The 14,923-nt window shown below is 44.9% G+C and overlaps 1 protein-coding gene across 1 annotated transcript in view; it reads left to right on the top strand.

The window, feature by feature from the left end:
* Nucleotides 1–14,923, top strand: part of PMPCB (peptidase, mitochondrial processing beta subunit) — a 55,399-nt gene that overhangs the window by 30,518 nt on the left and 9,958 nt on the right. Inside the window, 5 exon segments of the mRNA XM_030216406.1 lie at nucleotides 3,177–3,300; nucleotides 3,303–3,319; nucleotides 6,888–7,048; nucleotides 13,576–13,661; nucleotides 13,735–13,823. Coding sequence (XP_030072266.1) covers nucleotides 3,177–3,300; nucleotides 3,303–3,319; nucleotides 6,888–7,048; nucleotides 13,576–13,661; nucleotides 13,735–13,823 — 477 coding nt within the window.

Genomic DNA, 14,923 nt, shown 5'->3' on the forward strand with positions numbered 1-14,923 from the left:
CAACTGCGACAGCTGTTTGGCCAACGCCCCTCGTCTGGAGTCCAGCGGGACATCCTGGCGGTCCAAACTACTTTAAATTCGTTAATTCATGAACGAGCGGTCAAATCACAACAGTATTATAAATATCATCTCTATAAATATGGGAATAAAGGCGGAAAAATGTTGGCGAGATTGGCATCCCCAAAGAAAATCAAGAGACAAATACTGACACTTCGACAGGGGGGGCAACTTCTTCACACCGATGAGGAAATTAGGGAAGTATTTAAAACTTTTTATGAACAATTATACGATACAGAGGATGAGGAAGGCCTAGCAAGTGATTTGTATTTGGGTAATATTACAACACCTACCATAACACAATTAGACAACAAAAGACTGAATGGGCCTGTTACCACGGATGAGGTTAGCTGGGCTATTGCTAAGAGTAAGATGGGGAAAACACCGGGCCCGGATGGACTTAAGGCAGAATTTTACAAAATGATGGGAGACCCTATAGTGCCAGTGCTGACTAAAGCATTTAATTCCTGGGTAACACAGGGCCGTTTGCCGAGTCATCTTAACCTAGCTCAAATTATAGTACTGCCAAAACCACAACGAGACCCTACACTAGTGACATCATATAGACCTATATCCCTTCTAAATCAAGAGGTAAAATTATTGGCAAAAATACTTGCCAATAGATTGAGTGGAGTGCTCCCAGATATAGTACATGAAGCACAAGTGGGGTTCGTGCAGGGAAGATCGGTGACAAGGAATTTAAGACGTATTTTAGCTTCCTTAGAAAGAATAGAGAGGACAGGTAAGGCCTCAATTATGATAAGTTTTGATGCGGAAAAGGCGTTTGACCGCGTGGAGTGGCCTTTTTTGTTTTCTGTCCTACATACATATGGATTTCAGGGATGGTTTATACAGGCGATTAAAACTTTATACTTTGACCCAAGGGCTAGAGTGATGGTGAATGGGGTAAACTCTGGAGAATTTGAGATACGAAGGGGGACCAGGCAGGGGTGCCCTTTGTCTCCCCTGCTATTTGCCCTGTATCTGGACCCCTTGATCCGAGATATATGCTCATGTCGGGCGATACACGGGGTGCCGTTTGGGACTCAAGAGTTTAAGGTTGCGGCGTTCGCTGATGACCTCCTGGTATTACTTACGGAACCGCAGGAGTCCCTGGCAGCTCTCTTGGAACTTTTTCAGGAGTTTGGGACTTTCTCGGGGTTCAAATTGAATTTTGAAAAATCAGAAGCATTAGCGATACCGGAAAACACGAAGCGATTATGGTCGGACCAATTCCCGCTGAGGTGGGAGGTGGAATCGTTTAGGTACCTGGGGGTCTTACTTACCACACAGACAAAGAACCTTTATAGTTTAAATGTTAAAAGACTTCTGGACAAAACAGAGCAGCAATTGGAAATATGGCGCCCACTGACACTGTCCCTATCGGGAAGGATATGTCTCATTAGAATGGTAATCCTACCCAGATGGTTATATACGTTACAAATCTTACCATTAGCTTTGTTAAAAAAGGACTTAAGACTTTTCTATCGCTTAGTTTTCGAAATTCTGCTGGGCACACAAAAAGGCCAAAATATGTTTAACGTGTCTATGGGGAGGGTGGCAGCAGGGAGGGCTGGGGTTACCTAATATGCAATATTATAACATATCATGTCTCTCACGTCATGTTAGGGACTGGGCGCTTTCCACTGATTATCATACACCCATCGATGTGGAGGAAGATCTTTTTAAACCATATACATTGGTATCCTTATTGCATACAAATAGACCAACACTGCCAAGGGCTATTCGGCAGTCAACGCTTTTAGGACCACTGCAGACTGCATGGAAGTTCCTGGGGAAGTGTTTGGGGGGAGACGTACACACAACAGGGCTTCTCACTATTGTGGGGAACCCAGGATTTCAACCTGGATTAGAGAATCAGGCTTTTGTGAGGTGGGCACAGGCAGGTATTAGGAACATAGGACAGGTGGTTAATTCAGAGGGTCAGATCAAACAATTAGGGCAAATATTCCAACAGGGGGAATTAGCATGGGGCGATATATATGCTCACTGTCAGTTGAAACACTATATCAAGACCCTAGATATTGAAGCACTAAAAAATGGTTTAGGTAAAAAGATTCAGGAGCTGTTTATAGAGATCTCAGAAGAAGCCCCATCCGTTTCTGCCATTCAAGGGAAGATATGGTTGTTAAGACCTGGGGCAGAGTTAGCCCAGCTTAGACAAAGATGGGAAGCTGATGTGGGGACAAGTCTTGCAAATTGGGATATTGTAGCTCATATAAAAGGAATACCTAAACTGATAAGTGGGGCACTTTATCGAGAATGCGCTTTCCGGGTTTTATACAGGGCATACTTCACGCAAGTACAACTATTTAGAGCAGGAGGTATACATACGCCCATATGTTTGAAATGTAATAGCACTGAAAATACTTACTATCATGCATTTTGGGAATGTATAAGAATACAACAGTTCTGGAGAAGAGTGGAGAACTTTGTGTCCCTTGTGGTGTCACGGCGGGTCCGAGGAACAGTTATACAATTGGTCCTGGATTGCCCGGACTCTTTTAGGGGAGTGAGGGCAGATGAAAAGCTACTTTGCCGCAAATTGTATTTACTTGCAAGGAAATGTATCTTGCAGTCATGGACTACATCTGATCCTCCTGAGTACTGGCATTGGAGAAATCAAATACACCAATTGTTGATGTGGGAGCTGAAAGAAGCTAAAAGCTCCTACAAAAGGAAAAATTGATTTTTAAAGATTTGGGGACCCTTTATAAGTACTCTTACACATCGTGGTAGAAGTCTTGTACTTAACAAGCTATGATGGGCCAGAATGATGTCATATGATAGGAATTTGTAATAAACGCAGTGTAATCCTTGGGGGAGGGGGGGAGGGGGGAAGGGGGAAGGGGAAAAGGGGGGGGAGGGGGGGAAGATAGGAGGAGAGGAAAATACAAATTTGAAGATGAAGCAATGTATAATAAGGTATTACAGAGTGTAACAGGATACAGTATTTCTGATTATCAGGTACATCCTATTGTGAAGTGTAAGTTCAGTTTGTCTTCAATAAAAATTGTTGAAACATAACCTAACATATATTTTCTGTGGTGTTACTGCAGTTTGAGTGAGGATTGAGCTAATCTGTATTTTTCTCTCAGATTCGCGTGCGAGATGACAAGATGGTCCTGGCACATATAGCGTTTGCTGTTCAAGCTGTAGGTTGGGCTCATCCGGATACAATTCCCTTGATGGTGGCTAACACACTGATAGGCAATTGGGATCGGTCTTTGGAGGAGGCGTGGTAAGTTGAGGCTAATGGTAATTTTCTTTTCTTTCTTTTTTTTTTTGTTACATTTGTACCCCGCGCTTTCCCACTCATGGCAGGCTCAATGCGGCTTACATGGGGCAATGGAGGGTTAAGTGACTTGGCCAGAGTCACAAGGAGCTGCCTGTACCTGAAGTGGGAATCGAACTCAGTTCCTCAGTTCCCCAGGACCAAAGTCCACCACCCTAACCACCAGGCCACTCCTCTGTCAATGGGATGTCTTGTCATACCACAGACTGGATGAGAACTGTGGTCCATTGTAAAAGAAATGGTAGACATCCGCATTTTTGGCTAGAGCACCTTATGTACAATGCAGGTAGGTTCCTCATTGTAGAGTCTGTTCTTATTTGCTTCAGTTGATCAGGGCCGCCGAGAGGGGGGAGACGGGGGGACAAAAGTCCTTGGACCCGGGCCTCCGGGGGGGGGGGGGGGGGCAGCGCCGCCACAGTCCGCCCTGCCCGCCCTCCGTCGCTCCCCGAACTAACCCTAAGCGCCTCCTTTCACCTTCGCAGCAAACAGCAGCAGGGCAGGCCACTCCTTCCTTCCGTGTCCCGCCCTCGCCTGACGTAACGTCCGCGAGGGCGGGGCATGGAAGGAAGGAGAGGTCTGCCGTGCTGCTGCTTGTTGTGAAGGTGAAAAGACGGGGGCGCTTAAGGTTAGTTCAGAGGGCCTGGCAGCGGGTGGAGGGGGGCCCAGCGACCTCGGGTGGGGTGGGGGGCCCGGGCGCGGCCTTGTCCCGGGCCCAGCCCCGGCTCTCGGCGGCCCTGCAGTTGATCGGTTGCTTTACCAAAAATCTCAAAGCAACTCTTACCCTTTCACGTTGTAGTGTAGCATTGACATAGTTCTATCATTCCTCTTTTCTCTTTCTCCTTCGGAATACTACTACTACTTAACATTTCTAGAGCGCTACTAGGGTTACGCAGCGCTGTACAAATTAACAAAGAAGGACGGTCCCTGCTCAAAGGAGCTTACAATCTAATGGACGAAATGTCAAGTTGGGGCAGTCTAGATTACCTGAGTAGAGGTGTAGTGGTTAGGTGCCGAAGGCGACATTGAAGAGGTGGGCTTTGAGCAATGATTTGAAGATGGGCAGCTGGCGTATGGGCTCAGGGAGTTTGTTCCAAGCATGAGGTGAGGTGAGGCAGAAAGGGCGGAGCCTGGAGTTGGTGGTGGTGGAGAAGGGTACTGAAAGGAGTGATTTGTCTTGAGAACGGAGGTTACGGGTAGGAACGTAAGGGGAGATGAGGGTAGAGAGGTAAGGAGGGGCTGCAGATCGAGTGCATTTGTAGGTTAGTCGGAGAAGCTTGAACTGTATGCGGTACCTGATCAGAAGCCAGTGAAGTGACTTGAGGAGAGGGGTGATATGAGTATATCGGTCGAGGCGGAAGATAAGATGTGCAGCAGAGTTCTGAACAGACTGGAGGGGGGATAGATTGTAAGCTCCTTGAGCAGGGACCGTCCCTCTATGTTAATTTGTACAGCGCTGCGTAACCCTAGTAGCGCTTTAGAAATGTTAAGTAGTAGTGGATGGCTAAGTGGGAGGCCAGTGAGGAGCAGGTTGCAGAAGTCAAGGCGAGAGGTGATGAGAGTTCGGGTGGTGTGCTCAGAGAGGAAAGGGCGAATTTTGCTAATGTTATATAGGAAGAAGCGACAGGTCTTGGCTATCTGCTGGATATGCGCAGAGAAGGAGAGGGAGGAGTCGAAGATGACACCGAGGTTGCGGGCAGATGAGACGGGGACGATGAGGGTGTTATCAACTAAGAGAGAGAGTGGAAGGAGAGGAGAAGTGGGTTTGGGTGGAAAGACAATGAGCTCACATACTTGTTGGTCCCTGTCTGTCCTCAGAGGACTGTTTTGGCACACTCCTCTGGGGGGAGGAAGAGAGTTCATGGGCAGAACTGACAGACAGCATTAAATTGTCACAAGAGAAAACAAAAGTGTGGAAATGGACGGTTTCCTAAAGGACAAGTCCATAAACCGCTACTAAATGGACTTGGGAAAAATCCACAATTCCAGGAATAACATGTATAGAATGTTTGTATGTTTGGGAAGCTTGCCAGGTGCCCTTGGCCTGGATTGGCCGCTGTCGTGGACAGGATGCTGGGCTCGATGGACCTTTGGTCTTTTCCCAGTGTGGCATTACTTATGTACTTATGGATAGAGGTTAGAATGGATGAAAAAGAGAGGATGCATGTGAAAGGCTGTTCTGATATCCAGGATTTGAGTGATAAAGGAAGCGTATTAGTCTGAGGCTGCTTCACATCATCAAAATAAGCATGTTGGTTGGTCTGAAAAAGAAGTCTCAGTGAGATGTAACTTCAGTATCGTCTTGGAAGAACACCCAATGGAGGAAGCAGTAAGAAGAGATCCAGAGGTGGATGAAGATACCTATCCAGAAGAAAGGAGTCTGGCGGGGACAGTAGGAAGACGGAGAAAATGAATGTGACAGGAGGAGCCTGTTCACGTGGTCCAGAGGAGACATTGGAGGGCTAAGAGAGGGAAAGTACATGAGAGCAGTATAGGCGGATCCAGAGAAAGAGAGAAGCAAATAATGAGTGTTCAGTAGAGGACTGGAAGAGCAGGGGAGCAGCCCTTAAACACATCTAGCCAAGCAGCATTGGCAAGCACACAGAAGAAATGAGATGCTATGACACTAGAGAGAGAAATAAAAAAAAGATAATTGTTATATTTACATGCGATGTTTCTCCAATCTTAAAATCATAAAAATAAAATAAGATATATATAGTATTTGTCGTATGAACCAACATAAGAGGCTTATTACAGATACTTCTAGACTTCTACATATATGGGGTCCTTCATTGGATGAAAGCATCTTCGGTTACTTATACCTTACATAAGAACAAAAGAGGTGCCAACTAGGTCAAAACTAATGGCCTGTCAAGCCCAGCATGCTGTCTGACAATACTACTACTATTTAGCATTTCTATAGGGGGGGGGGGGGGGGAGGGAAGACCCATTCAACAGTTCTCAGTTCAGTACGAGGTGGCAATTCCCCAGCCTGCCTGGCTAGTAATTGCTGATGGACTTCTCAACCCCCCCCCCCCCCTTTTTTTTTTTAACTCTGCTGTACTGCTAGCCTTGACCAAATTATTCAGCAATCAATCCATAGCTTAATGTTGTATTGACTGGAAAAATGGTGTCCTATATATTTTGTTTTAAATCTGCTACTAGCTGGTTTAATGATGTATCCTGTAGTTGTAGTATTGTTTAAGAGTAAATACCCTTTCCCCATATCTCTCTCTCTTATGCCCTCTCATTCATCTTTTCAAGCTGAAGAGCCCTAACTTGTTTTAGCCTTTCTTTCTAAGACAGTGGCTCCCCTTTATCATTTGTGTTGCCCTTTTTTCTCTCTTTTTTTTTTTTTTTTTTTTTTTTTTTTAGTTCTGCTATATCTTCTAAATACTATAACAGATTTGAATACCTTTTAACAAGCAGTATGGTATAAATATGGCTTCTAGTCTTTCTCATAGGTTCTTAAGGCAGGCTGTACTGAAACCCACCTTTTCTCCCTTTCTTCTCACAGAATTTATCCAGTAAGCTTGCGCAGATGGCTTGTCATGGAAACTTGTGTCACAGCTTCCAGTCCTTCAACACATGTTATACAGACACTGGATTGTGGGGACTCTATATGGTGTGTGAGCCTAACACAGTGGAAGACATGATGCATTTTGTTCAGAGAGAATGGTAAGACTGGTTGTGTCTCTGAAGACAGCACACTGTATTCTGTATGGATTTCCCTGGAATGGAAGCAAACTGTAGGGCCTGGTCTAGCGTGGAACAGTTATAGATCTGACTCCCTGGTGTCCTATTTTGGTGGTCTCAGTTTGTCTATCAAAACCTGTGAAAATGGGTTCCCATAGATTTTTTTTTTCATTTAAATGTTTATTGTATCATAAACAGACATCATTAACACCAGAATCCAGTAGCGTACCAAGGTGGGGGCGGTCCGCCCCGGGTGCATGCCGCTGGGGGGGTGCCGCGCGCCTGTCGGCTCTTTGTTTTCATGCTCCCTTTGCCCCGGAACAGGTTACTTCCTGTTCCGGGGCAGAGGGAGCATGAAAACGAAGAGCTGGCAGGCGCGCGGCACCCCCCCCCACCCCACCCCCAGCGACGTGCACCCGGGGGGGGGTTCTTTCGCCGGGGGATCGGGGGGGGGCGCATCGGCGATCTGCCCCGGGTGTCAGCCCCCCTAGGAACGCCACTACCAGAATTCAATCTATAATTTTTTTTAAACCACAGAATACACACATTAACCCCACCATACTCCTCAACCTGTACTGAAAGGAGAAAACCCTAGAAACTGTAAAATAAATAAATAAAATTAACTTTTAACAGTCATGTACCCACTGCAGATAAGGGGCCCACCCAGTTCACACTGTCACTGTTAATCCTAAGTACAGTCAGTTGGAAAGGAAGTAGACACTCCAAACTCATTGCAACAACTTATCACATTTTTCCAGGCCCCAGAAATCTCAATTGTGGCCACAGTGATACAATGAATCAAGTGTTTCACATTACTAGGAGGGGTAAACAAAAACAACAACAAAAATAAGAATGAAATCAAAATTTTACTTTCATAGGGAAGTTCCACATGCATTATCAAATACAGTGACTGAGCCACCCTCACCAGCAATCATTGTTAACGGAGAGGAAGATCGTATGAATCCTGGATTGAGTCAGATACCACAATTTTCTGTTAAACTCGATGAAATAGACACCCTTCCAAACAGCATCCTCTAACATCTCCCCCAGATCTAGTTCCCACTCATATGTCAGGGTTTCCCAGCTAATGGGACTCTCAGTACAGCACATACTTTAGAGATCAGTCCTCTTCAAGTCAGTAGTTTAGTGCATAACATTCCAAACATAGGCTTGGGCTTAAACAGATTGTGGGTTTAGTTTGTAGCAGAGGGTTTGGGATTAAGATTTTTCTTCAGTTAAGGACCTGTGAGTAAGATTAGGTGATAGTCTGTTTGGTCCAGCTAGAAATTAAGTTGTAATTTTCAAAGTCTTGAATTTATTTGAAATACTACTACTACTTATCATATCTGCAGCGCTGTACACTTGAACATGAGGAGACAGTCCCTGCTCGACAGAGTTTACAATCTAATTAGCACAGACAAACAGGACAAACGGGTAGACGCAGAAATGATAAAAGAAATCAGAGAGGCAAACAAAATGGGCAATGTGATAATAATGGGTGACTTCAATTATCCAAATATAGACTGGGTAAATATAACATCGGGACACGCTAGAGAGGTACAATTCCTTGATGAAATCAAGGACAGCTTTATGGAGCAGCTGGTGCAGGAGCCGACGAGAGAAGGATACTACCTAATTTTATAAAAATAAATCTTAGCAGTTTACACAAAAGTAGAAAAATAAAATATTAATAAGGGGAAGGCATTCACAATAATTTAAAGGCAATAACCCACAGTAGTTTACAAGACATAGTAACAAAAGGAGCCAAGTATAATAATGTGAACAGAAAGCATGGATACACTAGACATGCTTGGCCATTTCTGCACCAGCTACAGACTAAAAAGACTTGTCTGGGTTTAAAAAGTCCTTGTGTAAAACCAAGACTTTCAGGATACTTATGTGGCTGTTTCTTGATTTGGGGTTTTCCCTACCCAGTTTACTGGTTTCTAATTCTCATTTTTATACACATTTGGTCACAGCCAAATTAAATGGATCATAAAGCTGCAACAGTGGTATGGTTCCGATCTAAGACTCTGAGTCGGTTTGTAGTGCTAGCACAGTAAGCCTTAAAGAAACCTAAATAGGCCACAGATGAACTGTAAGACAAGAAAAACTCTTCAGTATGTCTGAAACAATGTGTAAAAAAAAACAAAACCTATCGTTTTCTAGCCAGGGACTAGTAAATTGTGCTACTAGCAAAGCATATAACCATGGTTTGATAGAATCAGTGGTTGATTCTTACACAGTGTGAACTTATAACAGGGATGAGAGATTTGTCTCTAAAAATAAGAGCTATGGATTGTGGTGAAATGCCAGCTTTAGTTTTCCTGTCCTGATCTGGAAATCACCTCTCCATACACTGACATCATTGCAAAGGTTCCATGCTGTCCTGAAATGACTTGTCATTCCCCCCTGCTATCAATTAAGGCTACATTACTAGACTGATGCTACTGTTTACCTCAGTTTCCATTATGTAGCTTCCCACTGTTCCAGAACCTTTGGGATAGTTGTCCGTCAACCATCAGCTGGAGATAGAAAACACTGAGGAGCTGGACTGCATGCCAAGAGAGAGATGTCTCAGTTCAGTTTTTAGTTCTCTAATCTCCAGCAGGTGGATGGACAGACTTTTCAGCCTCTGTTTCTGAGTGATTTGCTCCTGGTCCAGTTGGTCAGCTGGTTCCCAGTTGAGCTTTGTGGGTGGCTTGAATCTGCAGAGTCATATCTGGAGGTATTCCGATCTTTGCCTCTGGTGCTCCGCAAATTTACTTCCCTTCCTTCACCTGTCCACTGTTTCCTGTGGAACTCTCATTTTCCAGCACAACAACCTTTTTAAAAAAAAAAAAAAAAAAAAAAAGGAAAAGGTTTACTGGAGAGCATGCGACAGAGTATCCGTCCTGATTCGTTCTTATCTGGGGTAAGACTGGTGGAGATTCTTTGCTGGCGCTCCAGGCCATTGTTCCAGTTCCCCAGGCTGAACAGAGACATGGCAGATACTCTGTCTACTCCATTGTCCCAAAGAAGGAAGGCACCTTTCATCTGGTTTTAGATCCCAAAGGTCTTGCTTTTGCATGGAAAAACTAAGAGCAGTCATAGCCTTGGTTCAAGTGGGAGAATTTCTTGCCGCTCTCAGTCTCAAGGAGGCGTACTTGCATATACCCATATGGCTGCTGCATCAGACGTTTATACATTGTGTGGTGCTGAGCCATCACTTCCAGTTCACAGCTTTGTCTCTTCAGTTTTACCATGGCACCAAGAGTGTTTACCAAGGTTATAGTGGTGGTGGCCTTCCTTTGACACTGGGGAATCAGTTCACCCATATCTTGAGTGGCTCATTCATTCGTTGTCATATTCAAATAGTGTGGCGGTAATGGACAGAGATGTCCATCTTCTGCAGTGATTGGGTTGGATGACCAATATGATTAATTTCGAGAAGAGCAGATTAACACCATCACAGACATTGTGCTTGTAGGATCTTTATTGCTGTACCAAGCATTATTTGATTAACGACAAACAATAATAATAATATGGGGGTGGTTGGCCCTCATTACAAAGAAAATGGGACAACAGATGTTGAGTTTTGACACTGTAGTTTATCTGTTGGTTGTATTTGCCCATTGCCAATAAAATAGTTTAAAACCAACGCCATCACAGACGCTGGAGTATCTGGGCGTTCTATTCGACATGGCAAGGAAGAGGATCTTCCTCATGGAACACAGGAGGTCGAAGCTGATTCAACAGATTAGTCCTCTCAGTTAAGGCAGGCCCAGGGTCTGGGACTATGTCCAGGTTGTGGGGCCAGTGATGATGGCGATGGAAGTGGTGCCATGGGCAAGGACTTGCATGTGGCCATCACAAGAGGTTTCTTTTCAGCCACTGATCTCCAGTGTTAGAGAAATACAACCTTCTTCCTTGGACACTGGTTGCCAGATGAAGTATGCAGTAGTGATAGTTGCCCAGGAATTTGACCATCAGAGTGCTGTTTCCGATAACACAATGGGAGGCGGTGGCAATGGACTTCAGCAAGTCGGGTTGGGGAGCTCATTACAAGTTCCATCTGGCACAGGGTACCTGCGACTTTGCTGCCTTTCTGGTGTGGGATCGATGCTCTACTGCAGCCCTGGCCGGAGACACATCTACTGTGTGTCTTCCCTCCTTGACCCGTGGTAGGCCAAGAGTTGAAAAGGATTGCATTGCACTAGGGTTGAATAATTCTCGTAGCCCTGGATTGGCTGCAGAGGCCATGGTACATGGACCTGATAGGACTGCTGGATCCTCTTTGTCTTTTGCAGGTACACAGCCTACTGTAGTCCAGTGCTCATGGAGGATCTGTGCACCTTTTGGTCTTATGACTTGGCTATTGAAAAGGCTCTGTTGAGACCAAAAGGTTATTCTGATTCGGTCTTAGCTACCTTGCTTTAGACTCAGAAACACTTTTCATCCACGGTGTATGCGAGGGTGTGCAGGACAGTCGAGGGCTGATGTTCTGAGTGCGGACTTTTGCCCTTCTCTGCTTAGATTGTGTACATCCTAGCATTTGAAAAATTTACGGAAAGAACCAAAACACATAAAGTCCACACTTACTGTTCACTAATGCATCATACATTCACCTCTGAACTCTCATTCCCGTACTATCACATTATTCGTACCTTTACTCACAGAAAGATATATACCATATGTCTTCATGCCTTTTTATCGCCCTCTAAGCTCCCATTGTTTCCTTCCAAAGTTTCAATGTTTGCATTCCATTGTTCCATTCCTTAACGACACCTCAATTGTTTCGCATAACTCTGCACAATGTAATCCATAACCAATCTGTAACAAATTGTATTTCCAACATTTAACTCATATTGTAAGCCACACTGAACCCGCAAAAAGGTGGGAAAATGTGGGATACAAATGCAATAAATAAAATAATAATTTCTCCAGGCAGGTCTTCAGAAAGGATTGGCGTTGGGTTCTCTGAAAGTTCAGGTTGAGACTTTGACCTGTTTCAGGGGCTGACTACAGAAGACATCTCTTGCAGCTCACCTAGATATCATTCAATTATTTCAGGGAGTGGGTCGCAGGTGGCTTTCCTTTTGTACGCCGTGTCCAGAGTGGAACCTTAATTTAGTCCTGGCTATTCAGAAGCCTCCTTTTGAGCCACTCCAGAAGGCTTCCTTGAAAAGGTCTTATGCTAAAGCCGGTGATCTTGGTAGCTGTTACATTGCCACATAGGGTTTTGGAGCTTTCATGCTCACTCGTCAGGATTCCTTTCTCTGCTTTTTGGAGACGGGGGGTCTCCCTCCACACAGTTGATTCCTTTCTTCTGAAAGTGATATCGGCATTTCATCTCAACCAATCTGTGGAGTTTCTGTTCTTTTGCAGAGAGGACGAGAAGGCTCAGTATTCTTCCTTGAAGCTTTTGTGTAGAGTCCTCATTAGACATCTGGAAGTCATAAATGAGTTTTGCAAATAGGACAGACTGTTTGTGCTTCTTGGTAAACAAATGCTTGACCTCATGGTTTCCAAGCCCACAGTTGTTACATGGCTAATGGAGACTATCGCGTCAGCATGCTTGCAGGGAAACAGGCTCGGGCCTTGCGGGTTTATTTTAAGAGGCATACAGTGATGTCCTGGGTGGAGACTACCTTACTGTCTCTGGATGGTATGTGATCAGCGCTTAATATCTTTGCCAAGCACTAAAGGGTGGACATTGTGGCACACTTGGAAGCCAGTTTGGGGGTTTTTGGTCCTCAGGGCAGCAGCGCCAGGATCCCACCCACTCTAAGGATTGCTGTAAAACATCCCACAGGCTCTGGAATCATGGGAAGCTATGCAATGAAAAGAGAAATTGTTACGGGATGATTTTCTTTCTGTTAGTCCTTCCCACTATTCTAGAGGCCCGTCCTAGGTTTCTGAGATGTTTAGTTGGTGCGAAGTAATGAGTCAAATAATGACTGTCACCTTTCATGGTGCTTCCAGCAGCTCTCATTCTCTACACGTTGTCCAGAGATGAGAGGTCCATATGTTTGCTCGTCAGGTCAATGTTAGGTTAGCGAGTTGTTTAAGGTTGGTTGAATCTCTTCATAAAGGCAGTTAATAAATCCCAATAAATAAATAAAGGTTGTTTTGTTTATTCTGAGTTTATCCTTACTGCTTGTCTGCGTAAATACTGATGAGCTGGACTGGATGCCAAGAAAAATGTCTCTGCTCAGTTTTCAGTTCTCTGTCTCAATCAGCTGGTTGATGGACACAACTATCCACAGGTTCTGGAATAGTGGGGAAGACTAATGGAAAGAATTATCAGGTAAGACCTAATGTCTCCTTACCTAGGTTTTGGTACCAAGGCTTCTACTGTGGCTTCTTTTCATAGGTCTCCTTTTAAGTTTTGTCCTATTATCGTGTTATCCCTGTTATACATTTAAAACAGGGTAATGGAAATAGGTGCATACCGAGTCTGCTTGGAATTCATACAAGTTGTGGCTTTGTGTACTGAGTTTATGGTATTGTACTGCTGCTTGTTTCAGGATCCGACTTTGCACAAGTGTGACAGAAAGTGAAGTGGCTCGTGCTAAGAATTTATTGAAGACCAACATGCTGCTGCAGCTGGATGGTAAGCTTTGTTCCATACCAGGCTGTGCTGTGGCTGCTGTGATACTACTGTGACACTGCTGCTCTTCTTACAGGTTCCACCCCAATCTGTGAGGACATTGGCAGGCAGATGCTGTGCTACAATCGCAGGATCCCATTGCCCGAACTGGAAGCCAGGATTGATGTAAGCAGACGCTGTTCCACCCACTTGTCCATATTGAGAAACACGCATACAGCATGCCCTTCTGCTCTCCAGCTAAGTTCAGATAGATGAGCAGCTTGGAATGAGGCCAAGTTTCTAAGTGCAGTTCGAAAGCATAGCCACTGTGCTGTTCAAAAGCCTGATTTTTTTTTTTTTTTTTTAAACAGGAAAAAAAAATAGTCTCCCCCTGCTCAGTTTTCTTGATTTAACTTTCTGTACAGTCAAAATACTACGGCGTTGTTCAGTAGGAAAATAATTTGGTGATGGTACTATATGGAGGACCTGCATGTTGGCTCTTTTGCTCTCTGAGCTAGCTGGATCTGTTGCAGCACTCATTGATCCTTGAGGTGGGGGATAAAGTATTGTGCAGAAGTGATATCTGTTGCCTAGACTGGAACCCATGAAGACAGGGTTCTAGAAAAGCAGTGGCGTTCCCAGCCTGGATGGCACCCGGGGCGGATCGCCGATGCCCCCCCCCCCCCCCGTTCCGGGGCATAGGGAGCTGCAGCGAACGAGTGAAGTTAGCGAAGTCGGAGCCCACAGGCGCACGCTGCGGCACCCCCCCCCCCCAGCGGCGTGCACCCGGGGCGGACCGCCCCCCCCCCCCCCCCCCCCTTGGTATGCCACTGTAGAAAACAGCACTGGTGCATGACCATCAGCTGATGGCTAGGCTGTGTGGGTTTGAGAGAATGGGACTAGATCCAGCTAGAACCCCCCCCCCCCCCTCCCAAAAAAAAAAAAAAAAGTGTGACGGTGAAATAGGTCAATTTTTGTGAGAATAAAAACAGGTGCAGATACCAAGAATCTTCAGTATATATTATGACCTCATATCCTTTAATAACCAATTTTAGAGAGAGCAGCAGACATAGGAATGGTGGAGCTGGCTAGCTTGGATATATTTATCTTAACTGCTACTTATTTAGCCCAAACTGTCAATCAAGGCTTTTACCTCAGTATGGCAGAAAAGTAGTGGAAGGGCCCTGCTGAAGTACATGTTGCTTTCTGCTTCCTGATTTTAAACAACAATCCCTGTTGTAAGAGTTGTGGCATAATTGTTTTAGTTTAACAAAACTGTTCAATAG

Source organism: Microcaecilia unicolor, chromosome 10, assembly GCF_901765095.1.
Source record: "Microcaecilia unicolor chromosome 10, aMicUni1.1, whole genome shotgun sequence".
Classification (NCBI taxonomy): Eukaryota; Metazoa; Chordata; class Amphibia; order Gymnophiona; family Siphonopidae; genus Microcaecilia; species Microcaecilia unicolor.